The sequence below is a fragment of the Macaca mulatta genome, chromosome 7 (genome assembly GCF_049350105.2).
Source record: "Macaca mulatta isolate MMU2019108-1 chromosome 7, T2T-MMU8v2.0, whole genome shotgun sequence".
Lineage (NCBI taxonomy): Eukaryota > Metazoa > Chordata > Mammalia > Primates > Cercopithecidae > Macaca > Macaca mulatta.
This window is the reverse complement of record NC_133412.1, coordinates 147,267,386-147,294,544: the sequence shown is the minus strand read 5'-3', so window position 1 is coordinate 147,294,544 and position 27,159 is coordinate 147,267,386. Positions and strand designations below refer to the sequence as shown.

The window sequence follows — 27,159 nt, the reverse complement described above, 5'->3', positions numbered from 1 at the left end:
AGGAGAATGGCGTAAACCCGGGAGGCGGAGCTTGCAGTGAGCTGAGATCCGGCCACTGCAGTCCAGCCTGGGCAACAGAGCAAGACTCCGTCTCAAAAAAAATAAAAATAAAAAAAAATAAAATAAAATAAAAAACAACAGTGATTAAATTTAACCAAATCACACTCCCATTAAACTGCTACATGAACATACAGAATTATATGATTAATAATTATATGATTAATCAGTAGAAACAACTACTTATATCAAAGTAAGCTAAATTCCTCAAAGCTTTTTTAGAAGATAATATTTACATTAAAGCACATCTACAAAGAACCCACAGCAAACACTATACCTAATCCTTTCTCCCAAAGATCAGGAAAGTCAAGGATGTCCACTCCTTCCATGTTTATTCAACACTGTACTGGAATTTCTAGCCAGGGCAATTAGGCAAAAGAATTAATTTAAAGGCAATCAGAATGGAAATGAAGAGGCAAAACTGTCTTTATTTGCAAATGACAATTCTTTATATAGAAAATTATAATCTACTAAAACATTATTAGAACTAAAGAAATAAGTTCAACGAAGTTGCAGGGTACAAGATCAATATACAAAAATTAAATCTATTTCTCAATAGTAGCAATGAGCAAACTGAAAATGAAATTAAGAAAACAATTCCATTTATAATAGCATCAAAAAGAATAAAGTACTTAGGAAAAAATTTAACAAATGAAGTATAATATTTATGCTTTGAAAACTGCAAAACATTGTTGGTGTTGGAAAGTTCACACATCCCAATTTCGAAACTTACTACAAAGCTACAGTAAGCAAGAAAGTGAATTACTGGCATAAGGAGAGATTAAATCAATGGAATAGAATTGAGAGTCTAGAAATAAACCTTCACATTTATGGCCAACTAATTTTTTTTGTTTTGAGGCAGGGTCTCTCTTTGTAACCCAGGCTGGAGTGCAGAGGTGTGATCAAGGTTCACTGAAGCCTCGACCTCCCAGGCTCTGCCTCCTGAGTAGGTGAGACTATGGGTGCACAGCATCACATATGGCTAATTTTTAATTTTTTTGTAGAGATGGAGTCTCACTTTGTTGCCCAGACTTGTCTCAAACTTCTGGGCTCAAGCAATTCCCCCACCTTGGCCGCCCAAAGTGCTGGGATTACAGGTGTGAGCCACCATGCCTGGCTGCCAACTGATTTTTGACAAGGATGTCAAGACAATTCAACAGAAAAAAGGATAGTCTTTTCTTTTTTTTTTTTTTTTTTTTTTTTTTTTTGAGACGGAGTCTCGCTCTGCCGCCCAGGCTGCAGTGCAGTGGCCGGATCTCAGCTCACTGCAAGCTCCGCCTCCCGGGTTCACGCCATTCTCCTGCCTCAGCCTCCCGAGTAGTTGGGACTACAGGCGCCCGCCACCACGCCCGGCTAGTTTTTTTTTATTTTGTATTTTTTTAGTAGAGACGGGGTTTCACTGTGTTAGCCAGGATGGTCTCGATCTCCTGACCTCGTGATCCGCCCGTCTCGGCCTCCCAAAGTGCTGGGATTACAGGCTTGAGCCACCGCGCCCAGCCAAGGATAGTCTTTTCAATGATGCTTCTGAATTATGCTAAGAAAACTGGATCTCCACATGCGAAAGAATGAATTTAGATCCCTATCTCACACCAAATATAAAAATTAACTTAAAACGAATCAAAGACCTAAATTAGTCTAAAAGATAAAACTATAAAACTTTTAAAAGAAAACACAGGCATAAATTTTTGAGACCCTGCATTAGGCAATGGTTTCTCAGGCAGGACACTAAAACACAAGCAACAACAAAATAGATACATTGGATTTCATCAAAATTTAAAGCTTTGTGATTCAAAGGACACCATTAAGAAAGTAAAAAGACAACCTATAGAATGAGAGAAAACTTTTGCAAATCATCTATCTGATAAGTGACTTGTTTCTAGAATATATAATGAAGTCTTACAATTCAATAATAAAAACACAAACAATACAATTTACAAATAAGCAAAGGATCTGAATTGATAGTTCTCCAAAGAAGATATATAATAAGCACATGAAAACATGCTCAACACCATTATTACTAGACAAATGCAAATCCAAACCACAATGAGACACTACTTCACACTCTCTATGAGGGACATGAAAATAATTAAAAGAAAAAAATACAAATAACAAGTATTGGCAAGGGTGTGAGAAAACTGGACCACTTATACACTGCTTGTGGGAATGCAAAGTGGTTCAGCTAGTTTGGAAAACAGTCTGACAATTCTTCAATAGATCAGATATAGAGTTACCACATGACCCAGAAATGCTACCTCTAGCTATAAACCTAAGAAAATGAAAACACGTTTACCAAAAAAATTGTGTGTTTTGGTTGAACCTGAATGTTCACAGCAGCATTATTTATAGTAGCCAAGTAGTGAAAACAACTCAAATGCCCATCACCAGGTAGATAAATACGATGTGGAGTAGCTATACAATGGAATATTATTCAGTCATGAAAAGAAATAAAGCACTGATACATGTTATAACATAATTGAACACTGAAAACATCTTAACAGAAAGAATCCAGTCACAAGAAACCACATATTATATGATTTCATTTACATGAAATGTCCAGATGAGGCAAATCCAGAGAAACATGAAACCAGTAAGTAACAGCCTAGGTGTGGGGAGTTTGGGAAGTAATAGGGAGTGACTGCTAATGGGTACAAGGTTTTTCAGGTGATGAAAATGTTGTAAAATTGGTTGTCGTGGTGACTGCAAAATTCTGAATATACAAAAATCGCTGAATTGCACACTATAAATGGGTGAATTATAGACTATGTGAATTACATCTCAATAAAGCTGTTACAAAAAAAAAAAAAGAGAAAAAAACCAAATGCATCAGGGTCCCTAGTTTCAAATGATACGATCCTCTGCTTTCCCAGTTTTCACATTTTATTTAAACATATTTCAAAGATAGCTAGTAAGTAGGTCATGTGCATGACTACTAACTGGTTTGTGGTTTTCAGAGATGGGGAAAAAATCTATGGGCTGAAAAAGTAAAAATACGATTCTTATCTTAAAAAGTTATAATCAATCCAAGGACTGAGACATGTACCAAAAATCTCCAAGAAGAATGGTAAAAGCACCTTAAAAATCAAACAAACAAACTGCTCTAGGGGCTATTTGAGAGGCCACAGAGAACGTTCACTTTCTAAATCAAGGATGAAAAGGGAAGGCTGATAGAAGAAGGACAGCTTACTGAAAAAAAGGAATAGCATGAGTAGAACTAAGAAGATGGGAAGTATTCCAGAAAGAGTGAGGTTAAAAACTGCTGAGAACTAGTATTCAATAGCATTCATGATAATGAATCTTAGGAATAAAGGAAGCAATGTAGTGTTGAAATTTAACAGGTCTAAATCAGGATCATACACATGTAACAATGATAGAGTAGGGTTCAAGTAGAAGATAAACCAAGCCATCATCAAGTTTCACACTGTATTTATTCTGTGCTGTTGACCATCCACTGTCATAAGAGAAGACATTCCAGACATTATAAGACCTTCAAATATTGCATCTCATCACTAAAACACCAACTACCCAGAAAAAGAGCAATTTCCAGAAGCTTCAGACAGAGACAGTGCATGTGTTTTGGTAGGGGAGATGTAAGAAGGCTAGAGTAATCTGGTGAGGGCCAGAGTGCAAAGGATTTTGAATGCCACACAAGGGGCCTAAATTTTATCCTCTGGGTAACGATTTACAAGCAAAAGACAAAGAGAAGAAAATGTACTTCAAAAAATCAGGCCGGGGCCTGGTGTGGTGGCTCACACCTGTAATCCCAGCACTTCGGGAGGTCAGGCGGGCAAATCATTTGAGGACAGGAGTTTGAGACCAGCCTGGCCAACACAGCAAAATCCCATCTCTACTAAAAATATTTTTAAAAAGCTGGGCATGGTGGTACATACCTGTAATCTCAGCTACCTGGATGGCTGAAGCATAAGAATCACTTGAGCCTGGGAGGTAGAGGCTGCAGTGAGCCAAGACTGCACTACTGCATTCCAGCCTGGGAGACAAAGCAAGGCACTGCCTCAAAATAAATAAATAAATAAATAAATAAATAAATAAATAAATAAATAAACAAACCAGGCCAGGGTAGGCATAGTGGTTCATGTCTATAATTTCAGCACTTTGGGAGGCCAAGGAGGGAGGACTGGTTGAGTCCAGGAGTTCAAGACCACTCTGGGCAACATAGTGAGACCTCGTCTCTACAAAATATCAAAAAAATTAGCCGGATATGGTGGCACTGCACCTGCAGTCCCAGCTACTTGGGAGGCTGAGGTGGGAGGATCCCTTGAGCCCAGGAGTTCGAGGCTACAGTGAGCCATGATAATGCCATGGCACTCCAGCCTGGATGAGAGTGAGACCTTGTCTCAAAAAAAAAAAAAACAAAAACAATGTGGCAGCAGTAACAAGATAGACTGGACTGGGGTAGTTGAGAGGCAGAGGGACCAGCTAGAAGGTGACTATAACATAGTTCCAGTAAAAGACGGAGGACTCTGAGCTCAGATGGAAATAATAGAAATGGAATTCTTTATATGCTAAGGCAGAGTTTTACTTTTTAAAATATTTCTGTATATTTCAAGGGAATTTCATATAAATTAACTGCCCAAATCAAGCCAAGAGGCCTCTACTATAAATGCCTATAAGAAAAGCTACTGCATTCCAAAATTTGTACACCAAAAGGGTTATCTGAGGCATAATCATGTACCAATTCAAAGGGTAGCATTCATCTTCCAAAAGACACAACCTAGTTACTATCAGCCCTAGAAGGTTCATATAATTTCTATACTAACATTTAACAATGCTCTTGGGAAGTGACAAACAATCATGTTTTGAGGACAAATATTTTTTGCATTTTTTTTCTTTCCATCATCTTTATCAGTGCAGATATTTGCATAAAAACAGGATCACTGGTCCTTGGGGATTCATCAGTTCCTACTGCTTATTTTTCATCCATGTCATCCTCTCAATTAATGCAGGAAAGAGGATTTAGACATCGAAACACCAGATTAGGGTGTCAAGTAAAAGCCAACCCCTAGAGTAGATGAATAATCTGTAAGGACAAAAAAAATCTTGTTTTTATGCAAATACACTGCACACAACAAAACAAAGAGAGACTGTATGTAAGAAGTTCAATACACATCAATGTAATTGTTTCTAATTCTAAATTTTAAAACTATTTCATGTCAGCTAAATTCACGATGGCCAAGGAAAATGGCAATCAGTTGCAAAGCACTGCTACGGAAATTGAAACAACACCAAATTTTGAACTAGAAGATAATTCTGAAAAATCTCAGCTGTGCTCATGGGACTCATTTGGCAGAAACAAGCATTTCTCTTGTACAGTTTTGGTTTAGTGCTGAAGGTGGCTGAATTAAATGGCTTCAAACCCCCACCTCCAAAGCCTTAAGTTTTTAGAAATATAAACAGTTAGCAATAATAATGGCTTTAACTGTGTGGATTTTAAAAAGTAACAATGCCACACCAAGTTTTTGATTCCGTTGAAAGCCATTAAAATAAACTTTACTGATGCTTAGGGAACAAACTCATTATTCTGAAAACTAATAAAGAAAGAACAAGAATCATTTATCCCATCATGCCAGTAGGAGCAGCTTTCAAAGTAACCAAATAGTTGATAAGATAAAGTCTTTTTAGAAAAATTCTAGTCAATAAGAGAAATGACAGAATATTACTACCTTGCAACCTATAATAAAACAGCAAATCTAGACTGTGATCAAAGCCTGCTACTCTAGGTATAAGACTGATAAAGAATATTACAATGAATACATCTGATTGTCATAGTTCCACCTGCATTTTATTTCCCCATCATTTGTTAAACCTAGTCATTTGTTCTGTAGATTTTTCAAATTCTGGGTTTTATTGATTACATTCCTATGGTAGAGCTTAACATGTTCACCTATCCCTTTTTATTTCCTGATAGTTAGATCTAGAAACCATCAACTATTAATCTTAATATCACAAAAAGAAAGACCAGCACACATAATGTATCTAACACCAACTGTGAAATATTCTTCACAAAATTAAAAAAAAAAAAAAAAAATCAAGCCTGTATCTGTGCAAGCTTCTAGATCTAACAATCAGCAGATAAAAAAGGGATAGGTGAACACGTTAAGCTCCACCACAGGAATGTAATCAACAAAACCCAGATTTTGAAAAACCTATAGAACAAATGACTAGGTTTAACAAACGACAAGGGGAAATAAAATGCAGGTGTAAGTATGACAGGCTAAAAAAGATTTCAGAGACATATGAAATACAGCATATGAACCTTATTTAGACCCGGACTCCAACAAATGAACTGTATAAAGACATTTATGAGTCAACTAGAGAAATCTAAACCCTGACTGGCTATTTGATGATATTTAACAGGTTTGTAAAAAAAATTTTAGGCATAATAATGAAACTACTGTTATATTTTTAAAAAGTAACAGTAGCCAGCCAGGCGCAGTGGCTCACTCCTGTAATCCTGGCACTTTGGGAGGCCATGGCAGGTGGATCATCAGGTCAGGAGATTGAGACCATCCTGGCCAACATGGTGAAACCCCGTCTCTACTAAAATAAATTAGCCAGGCATGGTGGTGTGCGCCTGTAATCTCAGCTACTTGGGAGGCTGAGGCAGGAGAATCGCTTGAACCCAGGAGGCGGAGGTTGCAGTGAGCCAAGATTGCGCCACTGCACTCCAACCTCCAACCTGGCGACAGAGCGAGACTCTGTCTCAAAAAAAAAAAAAAAAAAAAAAAAAAAAGCCAGGCACAGTGGTATGTGCCTGTAGTCTCAGCTACTCAGAAGGCTGAGGTGGGATGATTGCTTGAGCCCAGGAACTCAAGTCCTACCTAGGCAACATAGAAAAACCCAGTCTCTTAAAAAACAAACAAAAAAAACAAAAAACAAAATGGCCAGGCACGGTGGCTCACGCCTATAATCCCAGCACTTTGGGAGGCGGAGTTGGGCCAATCACCTGAGGTCAGGAGTTCAAGACCAGCCTGACCAACATGGAGAAACCCCATCTCTACTAAAAATACAAAATTAGCTGGGAGTGGTGGCACATGCCTGTAATGCTAGCTACTCCGGAGGCTGAGGCAGGAGAATCGCTTGAACCTGGGAGGCGGAGGTTGTGGTGAACCAAGATCGTGCTATTGCACTCCAGCCTGGGCAACAAGAGCAAAACTCCATCTCAAAAAAAAAAAAAAAAAATTCTCACATTTTGTGCCAGTGTTCCTGAAGAGAAAGGAAAAAAAAACAATAGACCAGGTGTGGTGGTTCACGCCTGTAATCCTAGCACTTTGGGAGGCCAAGGTGGGCATATTATTTGAGGTAAGGAGTTTGAGACCAGCCTGGCCACCATGGTGAAACCCCATCTCTACTAAAAATACAAAAATTGGCCAGACATGGTGGTGCATCCCTGTAGTCCCAGCTCCTCAGGAGGCTAAGGGAGGAAAATCACTTGAACCCAGGAGATGGAGGTTGCCGTGAGCCGAGATCGTGCCACTGAACTCCAGCCTGGGCCACAGAGTAAGACTGTCTCAAAACAAAACAAAACAAGACAGAAAAAGAAAGTGAGTCCTTGTCTTCTGGAAACACATACAAAGTTACTCAGCAATGGGGTAATATAATGCCTGGAATTTGCTTTAAAGTAGCTATAGGAAATTGTTATAAGTAAAACAAGATTGGTTATATGTTGATTATTGAAGCTGGGCCATGGGTCATATTCCGTTCACTCTACTTTGGTATAAATAATAAAAAGCAGGAAAAAATACTTCATTACCTTTCTCAGTAGGAAAGCGGAAAAAGAGAAACTAATTAGAAGGACCATAATTTCAGCTATAACTATAGATAATACTACTGACAAATCTATTTGGTAATATAGCATGTTCTTGATATAACAAGCACAACATTTACTTCATTGAAAAACACTGACACAAAGAGATAAAACCTTGATCATAACGATCATTACAGCATTTATTATCCAAAGCCAGAAACAAAATCAAGGAACAAAATCAACTATGAAAGTCTCACATTCACGAATTTACTAATCACAGATTTGTCTTTTCATTATAGATCAAGGAGGTCCATGACATACATGGTAACTAGTAATTTTGCCAAGGTATAAACTTTAATCATAACAAATAGGCCGGGTGCGGTGGCTCAAGCCTGTAATCCCAGCACTTTGGGAGGCTGAGACGGGCAGATCATGAGGTCAGGAGATCGAGACCATCCTGGCTAATACGGTGAAACCCCGTCTCTATTAAAAAATACAAAAAACTAGCTGGGTGAGGTGGCAGGCGCCTGTAGTCCCAGCTACTCGGGAGGCTGAGGCAGGAGAATGGCATAAACCCGGGAGGCAGAGCTTGCAGTGAGCTGAGATCCGGCCACTGCACTCCAGCCTGGGCGACAGAGCGAGACTCCGTCTCAAAAAAAAAAAAAAAAAAAAAAGAAAGAAATTACCAGTATATAGAGAAGAGTTAGGTATTAATGTGTGAACTTAGCAGACCAGCTAACAACCATATCTTGAAGCAGTTTGTTGTTCTCTATTTCTTGATTCCATAACCAATTCAAAAATGTTTTCCTGGTAAAAGAAAGCCAACTGCTGATGACAGTAATAGAAATAAAGGAAGGATAAAGAGGTCTGAGGAAGTGACGACTATCAGTTGAAAATTAGAAATTTTAAATTAATTTTCTTGTTTTTCAGACAGTCTCACTCTGTCGCCCAGGCTGGAGTGCAGTGGCATGATCTTGGCTCACTGCAACCTCTGCCTCCCAGTTTCAAGTGATTCTCCATCCTCAGCCTCCTAAATAGCTGGGATTACAGGCATGAGCCACTATGGCCAGCCTTAAATTTATTTGTAAAGTAAAATGCTATTTGGGCACAGTGGCTCATGCCTATAATCCCAGCACTTTGGAAGGCTGAGGCAAGAGGATCACTTAAACCCAAGAGTTCAAGACCAGCCTGGGCAATATAGTGAGACTCTGTCTCTACAAAAAAATTCTAAAATTACCCAGGCACAATGGTACATGCTTGTAGTCCCAGCTACTTCAGAGGCTAAGGTAGGAGGATCACTTGAGCCCAGGAGTTGAAGACCAGCCTGTGCAACATAGTAAGACTCTTGTCTATTTAAAAATGAGATAATAACCTGAAGGGATTTCAATATAGTTTTACTGTATAAAGAAAAATCATTTGTTACCTAGTAAATCCAGTAATTATTCCACCACACTCCACTATAAAAAGTCAATGAATTAGATTGACTTCTTACCTTCAGAACGCTCCTCTTTTCCCTAATATACTTTCTGAATTATAACTGGAGCTCACGGTGATAATACACAGCATGTAACCCTGAACAAAAGCGATTGGAGTACTCACACTCATCCAGCCCCAGCTGATAGGCTAGGTTCTGCAGGCCTCGTACCTTCTCCATCAAATTAGCCGTGGTGAGACTCCCCAGTTCTGAAACAGAATCATTTATTTCAACATCATTTCTTTCCACTCTTCTCTAGTAGCAACTTATTTGGGTTGGGAACTCTTGTTATACAAGTTTTCGAGCGTAATTACCACTGAATAAGTAGAAAATGGATCCGTAACTCCTCCCCCAATCTTACACACACACACACACACACACACACACACACACACACACACACACACACACACACACACACACACACACACACAAATCAGGGAATTTTCCCACTACGGCAAAATTCCTCAGATAGGCTTACCCACTTAAAAATAAACGAATTTGCATAAAAACAGAATTAGCCGGGCACAGTAGCACATGCCTGCAGTCCCAGCTACTTGGGAGGCTAAGGCAAGAGGATCGCTTGAGCCCAGGAGTTCAAGACCAGCCTGGGCAACATGATACCTCACCTGTATAAAAATAATACAAAAATTCAGCCAGGCACGGTAGCTCACACCTGTAATCCTGGCACTTTGGGAGGCCAAGGCAGGCAGATCACCTGAGGTCAGGGGTTCGAGACCAGCCTGGCCAACCTGGCAAAACCCTGTCTCTACTAAAAATATAAGGATTAGCTGGGTGTGGTGGCAGGCACCTGTAGTCCCAGCTACTCAGAAGGCTGAAACAGGAGAATCACTTTAACCCAGGAAGCAAAGGCTGCAGACAGCTGAGATTATACCACTGCACTCCAGCCTAGGCAACAAAGTGAGATTCCGTCTCAAAATAAAATAAAATAAAATAAAATTAGCTGGGTATGGTGGTGTATGCCTGTAGTCCCAGCTACTCAGGAGGCTGGGGTGGGAGGATCACCAGGAGGTCAAGGCTGCAGTGAGCCATGATGGCACCACCGCATTACAGTCTGGGTGACAGACGGAGACCCTTTCTCAAATAAAACAAGAAAAAATAATAAAATAACAAGTGTTTCATCTTCAGGAAACATTATTTATAACATTCGTTTGGAATACGTCATTAAAATGTAAAACCTTGTCTTTTGATATAGCATTAAGAAAGACTTGAAGACATATCTGATCTGACAAAATGGATATTGTCTCTACTGTTAATTGTAAGTCCACATTATTTCGACTTATAATAAAGTGGCAACAAAACTTACTATTCCCCATTTCCCTAAGTTTAGAAAACAAAGACTAAATAAAAATTTAAACTTTCCCTTCAAACCAAATTCCTATAAAAATCTTTAAGTTTACTAAGTAAAAAGACAGCATACTGTTGGAGGTTAGGAGCAAAAGGGAGTTGCTTAGGTCAGATCTCTTTCACCATCACAGTTACACTTCTGCAGTGGTGGTTTCACTATTGGGTGTTTCTGTGCTTGAGATATTTTGCAGGCCTTGCATTTGATGGATCAGTTGGTACCACCCAGATCAATAAACTGGTTCATCTGATCTTGTGGCCCCCACCCAGGAACTGACTCAGCACAAGAGGACAGTTCTGACTCCCTGTGATTTCGTCTCCGGCCCAATCAATCAGCACTAGCAACTCACTGTCCCCCCAGCCCACCAAATTATCCTTAAAAACTCTGATCCCCAAATTCTTGGGGAGACTGAGTAATAAAAACAAACTCCAGTCTCCTGCACACACACACTCACACACACACGCAAAGACAATATTTAAACATTTTCTTTCCTGAATTTTTATTTAAACAGCACCCAATTCCTTTTAGGTTTAAGACACAGGTCAGTTTGCATAGAATATAATGCTATGATCCCTCATTAAAAATTTAGAGTTGCCTTAAGAAATACATGCTGATGAGATATTATAAAAATGTCTGTTTGAAACATTAGAAGAATGAACCTGAGATGCCCTTGAGACTTAATTTTTCCATGGCAGGAGGAGGGAATCTGCATTTAAGCATTTCATGAAGAACAATGAATTACTTCTAAAACCAAATAAAGGTGTTTTTTTAATCTCATTTATCATGCCACAGTCATTATCTACACCTAGCATAAGTAGACTTTCTTGATATGCTCAGCTGTTTAAATACCTCAAGAATCCCAGGTTTTTACCTTAATTTCAGTCTATTACTTCACAATCATCATGAATCTTATCACCAGAAGGATGATAAAATAAATAAAGTAGGGCAAAAATCATGGAAAATTAATGTTTTTTAATTTAAATTTCCACTTTGTGATTGAGTTTCAAATCATTTATCAAACAACGATATTCACTACTTATAATATTCTTTATAGAAGAAATTGATGGGATAAAAAAATAAAAAATAGGTCTTAACCCACTAAGAGGTTGTCATTTAATAGTACTGATAATATATGGCAGTAAATTCTAAATAAGGCACTTGTGTTATACTGGAAAGAGACTAGACTTAAAAGAGCACAGTTTATGCTGGGCGCGGTGGCTCACACCTGTAATCCCAGCAGTCTGGGAGGCTGAGGTGGGTGGATCACTGGAGGTTAGGAGTTTGAGACCAGCCTGGCCAATATGGTGAAACCCCATCTCTACCAAAAATACAAAAATTAGCCGGGTGTGGTAGGGGGTGCCTGTAGTTCCAGCTACTCAGGAAGCTGAGGCAGGAGAATCGCTTGAACCCAGGAGGTGGAGGCTGCAGTGAGCCGAGATCGCACCACTGCACTCCAGCCTGGGCAACAAGAACGAGACTCCATCTGAAAAAAAAAAAAAATCAGAGTTAAAATTTTTTAACTTTTTTTTTTTTTTTTTTGAGATAGAGTCTTGCTCTGTCAGCCAGGCTGGAGTGCAGTGGAACAATTGCTCACCACAACCTCCATCTTCTAGGTTCAAGTGATTCTCCTGCCTCAGCCTCCAGAGTAGCTGGGATTACAGAAGCTTGCCACCATGTCTGGTTGATTTTTGTATTTTTAGTAGAGACATGGTTTTGTTTTTTTTTTGTTTTTTTTTGTTTTTTTTTTTGAGACGGAGTCTCGCTCTGTCGCCCAGCCCAGGCTGGAGTGCAGTGGCGCGATCTCTGCTCACTGCAAGCTCCGCCTCCCGGGTTCACGCCATTCTCCTGCCTCAGCCTCCCGAGTAGCTGGGACTACAGGCGCCCACAACCGCGCCCGGCTAATTTTTTGTAATTTTTAGTAGAGACGGGGTTTCACCGTGGTCTCGATCTCCTGACCTTGTGATCCGCCCGTCTCGGCCTCCCAAAGTGCTGGGATTACAGGCATGAGCCACCGCGCCCGGCCGTAGAGACATGGTTTTGTTATGTTGGTCAGTCTGGTCTCAAACTCCTGACCTCAGGTGATCTGCCCGCCTCAGCCTCCCAAAGTGCTGGGATTACAGGCGTGAGTCACGCCCAGCCAAATTTTAACTCGTTCTATCTTGGTTAACTTATGAACTTTGAATATAATCATACCCAACTCACAGGACCTTTATGGGAATTAAATCAAAAAATTTATGTTAGAGCTATTCGTTAACTGTATTATACAAAATCAAGTTCACATTAGAAGAATTTAGCAGCAGCAGCAGAATTCACTAAGACTGAGTCTTGAATTGGCAGGATTTCTACACATGGAAAAGGTAGAGAAGGGCATTACAGACATGAAAAACTACAAATAAGGAAGTTTAAATGAGAAGTCTGAAGCCAAAAATACTTGTAAGGAAACGGAAAAAAAATGGAGAGGTGGTTTAAGGAAAAACATAAATACCCAGTTAAAAGTGTAACCAGCATCACTTACCTTTCAACATGTCGATGTCATCACGTTCTATCTCAGCCATCCATTTGGGCGGAGAACTAGTAATAGGCTGTCAAAAAATAATATATCCATTCAGACACATAGAAAGTATGAAGAGACCCTATTATTTTTATAAGAAATGTAGCCTGGGCCAGATGCGGTGGCTGCCAAGGTGGGCGGATTACTTGAGGTCAGGAGTCAGGAGTTTGAGACCCGCCTGGCCAACAGGCAGAAACCCCATCTCTACTAAAAATACAAAAAAAATTAGCCAGGCGTGGTGGCACACACCTGTAAACTCAGCTACTCGGGAGGCTGAGGCACGAGAATTGCTTGAACCTCTTGAATGTGGGAAGCAGAGGTTGCAGTGAACCAAGATCGTGCCACTGTACTCCAGCCTGGGTGAGAGTATTACTCTGTCTCAAAAAACAAAAAGAAAAAATGCAGCTTGTCACATAGCCTTCAGGTTGTTTGAAAATACTGGCAGATTATAAGTTAAAAAACCTGGATTTCTCCAGGTTTAGATACGGCCTACAAATAGTCACTGTAAAAAACATGGCTCATCTTTAAAGTCAGTCTCAGAGAAATTATTGTGGAAGAACAGGTATGACCACTATTACTGGTTTATGCAGAACAAGTTAGTATAGCAATGAAAGAAATTACTTGAAATTCAGATCTGGTGAAAGACTCCAATTCAACTGTTTGAAACGCTAATCAGTAAGTAACATTCTCTGGCATAGGGGAATATTCAAAGAAGAATCAAGAATGAGAAAATCCTCATTCTAAATAAGAGAAGTCTAGAATGGTCATGACTTGGAATTTCACAATTTTATTGTAGGTTTTAGAAAACTTCGGAATTTTACAATTTTTCATTTATGAAAGTGAACTTAAAACTATGAAAGAAGGGACGGGCGCGATGCCTCACGCCTGTAATCCCAGCACTTTGGGAGGCCAAGGAGGGAGGATCAAGAGGTCAGGAGATCCAGACCATCCTGGCTAGCACGGCGAAACCCCGTCTCTACTGAAAATACAAAAAAAAAAATTAGCCCCGTGTGGTGGCGGGCGCCTGTAGTCCCAGCTACTCCGGAGGCTGAGGCAGGAGAATGGCATGAACCTGGGAGGTGGAGCTTGCAGTGAGTCGAGATCGCGCTACTGCATTCCAGCCTGGGCAACAGAGTGAGACTCCGTCTCAAAAACAAACAAACAAAACCGGCAGAGCGCAATGGCTCAAGCCTGTAATCCCAGCACTTTGGGAGGCCGAGACGGGCGGATCACGAGGTCAGGAGATGGAGACCATCCTGGCTAACACGGTGAAACCCGTCTCTACTAAAAAATACAAAAAACTAGCCGGGTGAGGTGGCGGGCGCCTGTAGTCCCAACTACTCGGGAGGCTGAGGCAGGAGAATGGTGTGAACCTAGGAGGCGGAGCTTGCAGTGAGCCGAGATCGCGCCACTGCACTCCAGCCTCGGCCACAGAGCGAGACTCTGTCTCAAAAAAGAAAAAAAAAAAAAAAACCATGAAAGAAAGTCCATTCTTAGAATAGCTCTGGGTCAGCAGTTTAACGCTAGTTGCACACGAGAATCACCTATGTAACTTTTAAAAATATAAATGCCTTGGCCACACTCCAGACATAATGATTTAGAATATGAGGGGTAGGGAAGGGTCCAGTGGAAAAAGTAGAGCAAGGGACTCCTCATATGTATTTTTCTTTTTTTTATTATTTTTTTTTTCTTGGTGCTCATTTGTTACAGTGCATTTTTCAAGAGCTCCATAGCTGCATGTTGATGATTCTGTCATGCACAAAAGGTAGAGTTGAGAAACATTATTTCAGCTTTGCATCCTTCTCTTTTTTTAATTAAAATGTACTCAGTACCTATTATGTGACAAGCAAAACACTTTACACGCATCAGGCCATTTACCTCCAAATCAACTCTATAAAGTAGGTGTTATTTTTCCCATTTTTCACATTAAAAAAAAATAATAACAGGTACAATAGCTCACACCTGTAATCCTAATGCTATGGGAGGCTGAAGCAGGAGGATCACTTGAACCCAGGAGTTCAAGACCAGCCTGGGAAACACAGTGAGACCTCATCTCCACAAAAAATTTTAAAAGGCCAGGCCCGGTGGCTCACACCTGTAATCCCAGCACTTTGGGACGCTGAGGTGGGTGGATCACTTGAGGTCAGGAGTTTGAGACCAGCCTGGCCAACATGGTGAAACCCCAACTCTACTAAAAATACAAAAATTAGCCAGGCATTGTGGTGGGCACCTGTAATCCCAGCTACTTAGAAGGCTGCGGCAGGAGAATTGCTTGAACCTGGTAAGTGGAAGTAGCAGTGAGCCAAGATTGCACCACTGCACTCCAGCCTGGGCGAAAAGTGAGACTTTGTCATAAATAAAATAAAATAAAATTAAAAAGAGAGATCTGAGCTTTTACCCAGGAGCGAAACTTTGGATCGACCTCAGTAGGTAAGGGATATTACTTATATTACTTACACTTTTGAAGGAAGCTGCAAATTCAGCAACACCTGGTACTAAAAGAAAAACAAAACAATATTTATTCAATAAGTATGATTGCTCAGGCATAGAAGATCCAAATAATAAGAAAATAAGAAAACAGCTTTGTCTGTTTTCTTATAGTTTAGAACAAGAGAAAGAATAAACCAATAACTATAATACTGTTTCAGTATTCATCTCAAAGAAAGATGCCAGGGCTATGGGAAGACCAAAAATGGGAAGCTAAGTCAGACCCAGGGGGGCATAAAAAGCTTCTCAAGGAAAATAATGCCTCAACTGAACTTGGAAGGACGAGGAGTTAGCTGGTTGGGAGGGTGGTAAGATACAATATCTCTTACCAGAAACTTTAAACTGCCTTTTTAGAGATGCTATTCTGTCAATCCAATTTTATTTATTTTAGGTTTCTCACAGAAAGAATCACATTAAAAGGCAGAAAAATAAAAATCAGGGCTGGGTATTCTGGGAAGCCAAGGCAGGAGGATCACTTGAAGATCAGCCTGGGCAACAAGGCAAGACTCCAGACTCTACAAAAAATTAAAAAACTGGGCCGGGTGCGGTGGCTCATGCCTGTAATCCCAGCACTTAGGGAGGCTGAAGCAGGTGAATCACTCGAGCTCAGGAGTTGGAGACCAGCCTGGGCAATATAGTGAAACCCCATCTCTACAAAAAATATAAAACTTAGCCAGGCATAGTGACATGCACCCCAGTCCTAGCTACTTGGAAGGCTTGAGCCCAGGAAGTTGAGGCTGCAGTGAGCCATGATCACACCACTGCACTCCAACCTGGGCAACAGAGCAAGACCCTGTCCCCCAAAAAAACAAAAAACAAAACACAAAAAAACAGTTAGTTGGGCATGGTAATGCACACCTATAGTCCTAGCTACTCAGGACGCTGAGGCAGGAGGACGGCTTGAACTCAGAAGTTGGAGGCTGCAGTAAGCTATCATTGTGACATTGCACTTTAGCCTCGGTGATAGAATGAGACTCTGTCTCTAAAAAAATAAATAATTAAAATAAGATCTTTGCCTGAGCTCAGGAGTTCGAGACCAGTCTGGACAACACAGTGAAACCCCGTCTCTACTAAAATACAAAAGATTAGCCAGGTGTGGCAGCATGCACCTATAGTCCCGGCTACTTGTGAGGCTGAGGCAGGAGAATTGCTTGAACCCGGGAAGTAGAAGTTGCTGTGAGCTGAGATCACCCCACTGCACTCCAACCTGGGCAACAGAGCGAGACTCTGTCTCAAAAAAAAAAAAAAAAAAAAAAAAAGTTCAATCTCACCAAAAAGGAAATACAAAATGAAAGTAATAGATGAGTAACATCTAATACTGGCTAGAATGTGAGGAAAGGGGCCCTCATACAGTTATTCTCTTCCATGTATACAAAGATATGTATACCTGAGTATTCACTGATAAACTATCTGTAAAATCAAAAACTAGATATAGGCTGGGCACAGTGTCTCACACCTGTAATCCTAGCACTCTGGGAAGCCAAGGTGGAAAGACGGCCTGAGGCCAGGAGTCCAAGACCAGTCTGGGCAACACGGTGAGACCCTGTCCCCTGCAAAAATTTTTTTTAAATAGCTGGTTGTGGTGGTGCATGCCTGTGGTCCCAGCTACTCAGGAGGCTGAAGTGAGAGGATCACTCGAGCCCAGGAGGTTGAGGCTGTAGTCAGCTGTGATCATGCCACTGCACAAAGCCTGGGTGACAGTGAGACCCTGGCTCAAATTAAAACAACAACAACAACAACAAAAACTAGATATAACTTAAGTTTCCAAATAATGTGTGAATATATAAACTATAATATATCCATACAATGAAATGAAGTAGACATACACATACCAAGATGGAACTGTTCATATGTGGAGTAAGTTAAGTGGCAGGCCACATGTATAACTCCATCATTATGAACAAAAAAAAAATCCCTCTTATATATACTTTAAAAATTATTATTTCCTTATCTGTATAAGTATAAAACAGGTCAAAAGGATGTCTACCTTTTTTTTTTTTTTTTTTTGAGACAGAGCTTCACTCTTTGTTGCTCAACCTGGAGTACAATGGAGTGATCTCAGCTCACTGCAACCTCCGCTCACTGCAACCTACACCTTCCAGGTTCAAGCAATTCTCCTGCCTCAGTCTCCCAAACAGCTGGGATTACAGGCATGTGCCACCACGCCCAGATAATTTTTTGTATTTTTAGTAGAAACTGGGTTTCACCATGTTAGCCAGGCTGATCTCAAACTCCTGATGTCAGGTAATCCGCCCACCTCGGCCTCTCAATGTGCTTGGATTACAGGCATGAGCCACCACACCTGGCCGGAGTTGTACCTTTTACAAGGATTTGTGCGATTAAAAGTGATTAACTTTGTAAGAGTGGGCCAGGTGCAGTGGTTCAGGCCTCTAATACCAGCACTCTGGGAGGTCAAGGCAGGCAGATCATCTGATGTCAGGAGTTTGAGACCAACGTGGCCAACATGGTGAAACCCCGTCTCTACTAAAAACACAAAAAATTAGCCGGGCGTGGTGGCACGCACCTGTAGTCCCAGCTACCTGGGAGGCTGAGGCAGGAGAATCGCTTGAATCCTGAGGCAGAGGATGCAGTGACCTGAGTGCACCACTGCACTCTACCCTGGGAGACAGAGAGAGACTCTGGTTCAAACAAAACAATTATTATTGCTTAAAGGCTCCTTATTTTCTGAGTTGCACTGTGTTCTGAAAAAATTAAAACACCAAACAGCTATTCTTAACACTGGACTTCAGTCTCTTCTCTTTGAAATAAAATAAAACTTTAATCATTAAAGTTAAATGATAACTCTTCAGGCTGGTCTGATGGTAGTGGGTTATGAGAACTTCTTTTTTTTTTTTTTTGAGACAAAGTCTCACTCTGTCACCCAGGCTGAAGTGCAGTGGCACGATCTCTGCTCACTGCAGCCTCCGCCTCTTGGGTTCAAAAGATTCTCATGCCTCAACCTCCTGAGTAGCTGAGATTACAGGCGTGTGCCACTACATCCAGCTAATATTTCTATTTTTTTTTTAGTAGAGACAGGGTTTCGCCATGTTGGCCACGCTGGTCTCAAACTCCTGACCTCAGGTAATCCTCCCAACTCGGCCTCCCAAAGTGCTGGGATTACGGGCATGAGCCAACAGGCTCAGCCAGTTATCAGAACTTATTAATGTTAGCGTCACTAAAGTTTGTATACAATCCCCCACTGCTAAATTTGACTAGCTTCAAAATAAATAAAAATTTACCAAATAAGTAAATGATAACTCTTTAAAAATCTGTTTAAAAAGGAGCATTGTTTCTCCTATATTGACTCTGATATAAAAAAAGCAAAAACTTACATTGTTCTGGCCAAAGATCTGGTGAGGCACGGTCAAGTTTTTCAAAACTTAGCAAAGATGCTTCCAGATCTGTCCCTAGAACAAAACATCCAGATGAACCAAGAAGATAGGAAACACATTAATGTATATGACACTTCAATCTCAAAGGACATAAACTGGAACACTCACCTGGAAGTCTAGAGATATGAGTTCTGTAACTATTGATGCCACTGGTCCGTGATAGAATACAAATACATCATTCTCCCTTACCAAACCTCACTCTTTCAATCTATGAATGGGAGTGATATTTTATTGGGAGTGTTAAGAAAAATGAGTATCAATAAACCCACGTGCATTTTCATTCATACTCTTGTGCTTTCCTCCAGTTACAATGAATTAAGTGTTTCTACTTCCATGAAACAGACTCTTCTGATAGCACTCTAGATGCCACCTTCTTTTGCTTTGTCAAGGACATCACTTGAATATCATCTTTCTCATGTACCATCAGTTTCTACCTTCTCTAGCCTCATGCTCAGTAGCAATCAAGCGGGTTGCAGAATCTGTGCTTAAAAAAAAAAAAAAAAAAAAAAAAAAAAAAGCCGGGCGCGGTGGCTCAAGCCTATAAACCCAGCACTTTGGGAGGCTGAGACGGGCGGATCACAAGGTCAGGAGATCGAGACCATCCTGGCTAACCCAGTGAAACCCCATCTCTACTAAAAACTACAAAAAACTAGCTGGGCGAGGTGGCAGGCGCCTGTAGTCCCAGCTACTCGGGAGGCTGAGGCAGGAGAATGGCGTAAACCCGGGAGGCGGAGCTTGCAGTGAGCTGAGATCTGGCCACTGCACTCCAGCCTGGGCGACAAATCAAGGAAAAAAAAAAAAAAAAAACCCAGCCGGACGTGGTGGCTCACACCTGTAATCCCAGCACTTCGGGAGGCCAACACGTGAATCACAAGGTCAGGAGTTCAAGACCAGCCTGGCCAACATGGTGAAACCCTGTCTCTACTAAAATACAAAAAATTAGCTGGGTGTAGTGGCAGGCACCTGTAATCCCAGCTACTCGGGAGGCTGAGGGACGAGAATCGCTTAAACCCGGGAGGCAGAGGTTGCAGTGAGCCAAGATCGCACCACTGCACTCCAGCCCAGGCAACAGAGTGAGATTCCATCTCAAAAAAAAAAAAACAAAAAACAAAACAAAACAAAAAACCACCAGGGCAGGCAGGGTGCCTCATGCCTATAATCCCAGCACTTTGGGAGGCCAAGCTCAAGAGTTCAAGAGCAGCCTGGGCAACACAGTGAAACCTGGCTGGGCGTGGTGGTGTACCCTTGTAGTCAGTCCCAGCTACTCAGGAGGCTGAGGTGGGAGAGTGACTTCAGCCTGGCAGGTCGAAGCTGCAGTGAGTAAGCTCTGTTTGTCCCACTGAACTCCAGCCTGGATGACAAAGTGGGACGCTGCTTTAAAAAAAAAAAGAAAAGAAAAGAAAACCAAAAACCCTTTCTCTTGACCCCATGACCTCTTCCATACCCCCTTCACTGCAAAAGTTCTTATGTTGTCTTTTCTGCTGTCTCTACTTCCTTACATCACTCTCTCTCCTTAATGTACAACAATCAGGCTTCTGTCCCTACATACATAGAAACTGCTATTGTCAAGGCATCTATGATCTATGTTACCAAATCCAGAGGTCACTCCTCTATTCCATCTTTTTTTTTTTTTTTTTGAGACGGAGTTTCGCTCTTGTCTCCTAGTCTAGAGTGTAATAATGTGATCTAGGCTCACTGCAACCTTAGCCTCCCAGGTTCAAGTGATTCTCCTGCCTCAGCCTCCTAAGTAGCTGGGATGACAGGCACATGCCACCATGCCCCACTAATTTTTTATTTTTAGTATTTTTAGTAGAGATGGGGTTTCACACGTTGGCCAGGCTGGTCTCGAACTCCTGACCTCAGGTGATCCACCTGCCTTGGCCTCCCAAAGTGCTGGGATTACAGGTGTGAGCCACCATACTCAGCCTGTTCTGTCTCACATGATGTTTTTGCAGCATCCACACACCCCGCTTCTATAAAACTACTATGCTGGTTTCTCTCCTACCTCACTGACTCTCCTTTTTCCTTCTCCTTTTTCACTCAGGCCCCATCCTACACTGGCTCCTCTCTCTACCTCACTTTAGTGGCATAAATTGAAACACACAGAAAACAGGAAAATACTGGGTAGAAGAAGAGGGTGGTCCCCCGGCAAAGGCAGCACCCTCAAGTCTGGAAACCTGCGGCCAGAAATGGGAACAGGCTTTCCTGTTTTCATGCCCAAAAGTTGGCTTTTGGCCCACCATGCCCCACTATTCTATACCCATGTAAACCCCAAACTCCAGGCTCCACAAGGAGATGAACAGAAGGGCAGAAGAACTGCAGAGAGAAGAGAAGGAGCATCTGAATGCCAAGAGAAGTTTGGTTGGGGACGGTCAGAGATGAGATCAGCCACTGAATAGCCAAACTCCAGGGATAGATCACCTTCCCACTCCCTCCCCTTTCCAGCTCCCCATCCATCCCGCTGAGAGCCACCTCCACCACCCAATAAAACTCATACATTCACCATCCTTCAAGTCCACGTGCAATCTGATTCTTCCTGGACACCAGACAAGGACCCTGGTACCAAGAGGGCACTGAGTCACTTAACACTTAAGCATCTGCAGACAGCAAAGCTAAAAGAGTGCACTGGCTGGGCACGGTGGCTCATGCCTGTAATCCCAGCACTTTGGGAGGCCGCGGCGGGTGGATCACTTGAGGTCAGGAGTTCAAGACCAGCCTGGCCAACATGGTGAAACGCTGTCTCTACTAAAAATACAAAAATTGGCCAGGTGGGGGCACACACCTGTAATGCTAGCTACTGGGGAGGCTGAGGCAGGAGAATCATTTGAACCTGGGAGGTGGAGGTTGCAGTGAGCCAAGATCATGCCACTGCACTCTAGCCTGGGCAACAGAGCGAGACCCTATCTCAAAAAAACAACAACAAAAAAAGAGTGCACTGTTATACATGCCCATTTGGGCTTTGGGAGTCACAGGAACCCACCCCTAGATGCTACCATGGGGCTGGAGCCCAAAAGTGCTCGCCCTGACTCCTACACCCGCCCATCTGCATGCTCCCCCTCCCGTAAAAGGTTTGAGTGCACAAAGACAAGCCACACCCCTGTCGCATATCCTGGGGTTAGGGAACTCTCCTGTTTCAACATGAGGACTTTATCTTCATCTGTATGCCAATGATTCCATATTTACATTTCCATTGCCAACCTTTCTAAAGAACTACAAAGGTTTATGTCCAAGTGGTTATTTGAATCCCTCTCTATTTACATATGAAAAAACCGCTTAAGGTCAGATGCAGTGGTGCACGCCTGTAATCCCAGCACTTTGGGAGGCGAGATGGGTGGATTGCTTGAGTTTGAGACCAGCCTGGCCAACATGGCGAAACCCCATCTCTACAAAAAGCAAAAAATTAGCCAGGTGTGGTGGTGTCAGCCTGTAGTCCCAGCTACTTGGGAGGCTGAGGTGGCAGGATGGCTTGAGCCCAGAGGTGGTGGCTGCAGTGAGCTAAGATCACACCACTGCACTCCAGCCTGGGTATAAGAGCCACACCTTGTCTCAAAAAAAAAAAAAAAAAAAAATTCCCACTTAAACCTAATTATCTTCAAAACCATATTCCCCCAATCTTCTCCCATCTCAAGAAATAGCACTACCATAAACCCTACTTCTCAAATCGAAAACCCAGATGTCATCCTTCATGCATTCTTTTCCTTCACCCTTCCATAACCAATCCATGAGTAAATCTAGTCATTTCTACCTTCAAAATACATCCTGAAATCGAATAACCCGAGGAACCACCACTTCCCTCTTGGACTACTTCAACAGCCTCTTAACAGATCTCTCTGCTCCCATTCTTACCCTTTCCCCTTCACGTCCCCAAATCTATTCTCTATAAAGAGGCCAGAAATGATTTTTTAAAATGTCAATCAGTTCGTGTCACTCTGCAGCTTAAAGTTCCTCCCAGTTAAATCTGTGAATGTGTATCTACCATACTCTATAAAATCTTACTCAGCCTCTGCCTAATTCTTTGACATCATTTCTCTTCCACTCTTCCCTTGCACAGAGTAGTACTCAATATTAACATTCGTTGAGTTTTTATTGTATGCTCAGTATGCTAACCAGTTGCATAACTAGTTCATTTAATGCTATAAACAGCGGTTCTTAACATTTTCTGGGTAAGCCACATCTTTGGAAATCTGGGAAAAAAAATGAACTCACTCCCCAGAAAATACACATATGTACAAAATTTTTCAACATGTACTTTTCTCTAAACTGAATTTGTTTTGCCAAATATCCCAAAGGAATTTCCAATGGCATTTTAATTGTAAAGAACTCAACCAATACACTGCCTTAACTAAAGCATTAAAAATTAGCTTCTCTTTGTTACCAATTTCTGAGGAATGTTCAACCATAACAAAAATAAAGTTATTGGGCCAGGTGCGGTGGCTCGTGTCTGGAATCCCAGTGCTTTGGGAAGCTGAGGCAGGAAGACTGTCTGAGCCCAGGAGTTTGAGACCAGCCTGGGCAACATAGTGAGACTTTATCTCTACAAAAAATAATAAGGCAGGGCACGGTGGCTCACGTCTGTAATCTTAGCACTTTGGGAGGCTGAGGTGAGTGGATCACCTGAGGTCAAGAGTTTGAGACCAGCCTGGGCAATATGGTGAAACCCTGTCTCTACTAAAAATACAAAAATTAGCCAGGTGTGGTGGTGTGTGCCTGTTATCCCAGCTACTGGAGAGGCTGAGGCATGAGAATTACTTGAACCCAGGAGGCAGGGATTGCAGTGACCCGAGATCGTGCCATGGCACTCCAGCCTGGGTGACAGAGTGAGACTCCGTCTCAAAACAAAATAAATAATAATAACAATAAATTAGCTGGGCATGGTGGTGTGAGCCTATAGTACCAGCTACTTGGGAGGTTGAGACGGGAGGATAGCTTGAGCCTTTGAGGGTGCAGTGAGCTATAATCATACCACTGCATTTCAGCATGGGCAATAGAGTGAGAGAGACCCTGTCTCTAAAAGAAAATTTTAAAAAAAATTATTGGGGGTACAATCTAATAACCTACATGGGTGACCTTATCCCACAGTCTGGGATAGAACTCAGACTCTGCTGTGAGTCTTACTCTCATAAATTAAGTAATTAGATGGCTGTATTTGAATTTCAGTTTTCTCCTTTTCAAAGAAGCTCCAGCAAATTTATCACGAAAAAGACAAAAGAGTAAATGACAAACATTTTCAAGTCAATGTTATCTGAATTAAATTTTAAAGACAGTGACAGGTGGAACACTAAAAATAGAAGTGAGAGAGCTAGGCCATGGAATATTTTGGAATGAGATACTTACTGAGACGTTGAATTTAAGTTCAAAGTGCTTGACTTGATTTTTTCAGATTAAAAGAAAACATTAGGTGGAGAGGAGTAAAACTTTGTAAGAGATGAGAATGAAGACTTTTAAAAATCAAGAGTGCAAATAAAGTGACCATAGGGATGGCTAGAAGACCAAAGGAAAAAAATTTAACATTTTTAATACTCTTCCTGGCCAAAGAAAGGAAACTAAATTGAGAGAAGACAAGGAAAAAAAAAAACCAAACTCAAGGAACACATCTCTAAAATCCCCAAAATTTGTAAAAACAATTTTAAAATAAACTAAAAAATTTAATAACAATTACCTCTATTTCTATCACTTGGCTTTTTAAAAAAATTGTGGTGAAATATACATAAATTTTACCATTTTAATAACTTTTAAGTATAGAGTTCAGTGGTATTAAGTACATTAATTGTGCAATCATCACATTCATTTCCAGAACACTTTCACCTTCCCAAACTGAAATTTGGTACCCATTAACAATAACTCCCTATTCCCTTTTTAAATGCCTTTCTTTCTGGCGAGAGAAGGACATTTTTGCAAGAGAGCACCCAGGAAGGAGAATCTCTTTTGACTCCAAACATCCAAATTTCTTGTTTTTCCTTCTTTTTTTTTTGAGACGGGGTCTCGCTTTGTCACCCAGACTGGAGTGCAGTGACATGAACATGGTTCACTGCAGCCTCCACCCCCAGGCTCAAGTGATTCTCTTGCCTTAGCCCCCCAAGTAGCTGGGACTACAGGTGCACGGCACCACACCCAGATAATTTTTGTATTTTTTTGTAGAGATGGGGTTTCACCATGTTGTCTAGGCTCGTCTTCAACTCCTGAGCTCAGGCAATCTGCCTGCCTCAGCCTCCCAAAGTGCTGGGATTAGAAGTGTGAACCACCACGCCCGGCCATAATTTCTAACACAGTATGTACCTGTGCTCACAAAATTTAAGACTCGGTTAAACGTAAAACTTAAGATCAAGTAATATATTATTTCTGCACATATCTAATCAATCTTTCAATACATGTTAATTAAAGACCTACTGTTCGTCAGGCACTGTGCTAAACCTGGAATCCAGCTATGAACAAGACAAACTTGTAATTTATAATCTAGCGTACAAGGGGCAAAGTTAACATAGTAACTATGCTGACAAGGAAGATACTGAGGCAATGAATAATGGTGGGGAAGGGCAACTCCAGATACTGTGTTCTAAGAAAGACTCTTTGGGAGGTGACATCTAAAAAGAGAACTGAAACTGGAAAAAAAAAAAAAAAAAGTGTGTATGTTTGAGTCATCTTTTGGTCTCCCAAAGCACCTAGCATTATGCCTTTCATGTAGTAGGTACTCAATACAGCTCACCTTGGCTTCAATTTCTTCATTCCTGCAATGAACTTCCAAGATTCCTTCCAAATACAAAATCTGTTTGTCTAAGGGAGGGAAACCTATATATCAATAAAATCGATATATAGTTGGGATGCGGATGGTAGAACTAAAAATGAGTTTAAAAATGACTGCAAGACCCTCTCTAAAGCAGAACCAAAAGCAAAAGCATGGGAGTATACCAAAACAACTTGTTACTTGAGATGACTTGCATTTTACACAACATATAAACAGAAATCGTTCATTCACTCAGCCTTAAGAAACAACACGTAAAGCAGATGAAAGAGCGGTTGCGACCTGTGCAAGACAACACTTAAAAGCTCAATACTCATTCTCCTCGCGACTCTCTCGGCGAGGGGCCGAGAACGTCCCCCGCTTCTCTTGCTGCCACGGCAATGGTCCCAAACTGAGGAGACAGGAGAGAGATCATGTTTCTCTTGCGGTTCACTATCGAGATGGGGTCAGCCAGCAGCCCCTGCGAGGGTTTGAGAATCGTTCCATCTGTGCGCTCAATCAGAAGAGAACTGATCCTTTCAATGGGATACCCCAAGGAGAAAACTACAGTAAGGCACGTCCTCCAGTAACATCTCCTCCTCTACCCTCAGCCTCGCCCAAATAGAGATAAGGAAGGGCCAGGGCGACCCCTGTCCTTTTACCCAGAATGAGTCCCTCCCTAGTGCCCTCCTCCACACGCCTGGTACAGAGCAGGGAAACTGGGCACCTCTGAAGCTGCTGCGAAGAACCGGTGAGCTGAAGACGGCGATGGATCGCAAGAAAAAAAACAAAAGGGAAAGGAGAAGAGCCCAAGAAAGAAATGTATGTTCGAGGGGCAGAGACAGAGTGGATGTTCCCCATACAGCAAAGAAGGAGGCTGCAGGCAAACATCCCTAAGCCGGCTCTTACCGTCTGTGGGAGACGCCATCTTCCAACCCATGTCACGTGACGTGGCCAACCGTCGGCGGGAAAACGAGGATCCATAAGCCACGCCCCCAAAGAGAAACCCTATCCCCAACTCGCAGCCACGTCTCATTCCCTCGCCTCATAGGGCAATCTTCGCCCAGCCCCTCCCCTCATCATAGCCACGCCCCTTATGCAGTTGTTGAGGTGGAGCGACAGCAAAATTCTTGGAGGGTCTTATTTACTTTGCTCAGTGAAGGGGTGGGGCCTCGGTTGCGTCCTTGGCCAATCGGAGTTCCAGGTTAGGGGGCGTCTCCTCCGTGTGCTCAGTATGGAGTGTCCAAGTCGGGGGCGTCTTCTCTACCTCCGCCAACGGCATTGGCTGAGGTAGGAGAGGGTGCGAGCATTTTCGCTCCTGACCAATCACTTATCCCCAGGACTGGGGTGTG

The 27,159-nt window shown here is 41.9% G+C and overlaps 1 protein-coding gene across 7 annotated transcripts in view; it reads right to left on the bottom strand.

Moving 5' to 3' along the window:
* LIN52 (lin-52 DREAM MuvB core complex component) overlaps positions 1-26,754 on the bottom strand; it is a 141,785-nt gene extending 115,031 nt beyond the window's left edge. For 5 of the 7 annotated variants that reach the window (XM_028851666.2, XM_001093490.5, XM_077941465.1 and 2 more), the window contains exons 1-5: positions 26,717-26,754; positions 19,030-19,104; positions 15,668-15,705; positions 13,175-13,241; positions 9,419-9,502 (exon numbers count right to left, since the gene is read on the bottom strand). In XM_028851666.2, the coding sequence (XP_028707499.2) occupies positions 9,419-9,502; positions 13,175-13,241; positions 15,668-15,705; positions 19,030-19,104; positions 26,717-26,747 (295 nt within the window). In that variant the 5' untranslated portion in view covers positions 26,748-26,754. Of the gene's footprint in view, positions 1-7,351; positions 7,579-9,418; positions 9,503-13,174; positions 13,242-15,667; positions 15,706-19,029; positions 19,105-26,716 lie in introns of those variants that run through there. The other 2 variants (XM_077941467.1, XM_077941468.1) reach the window with 2 other exon arrangements.
* Positions 26,755-27,159: the final 405 nt, after the last annotated feature.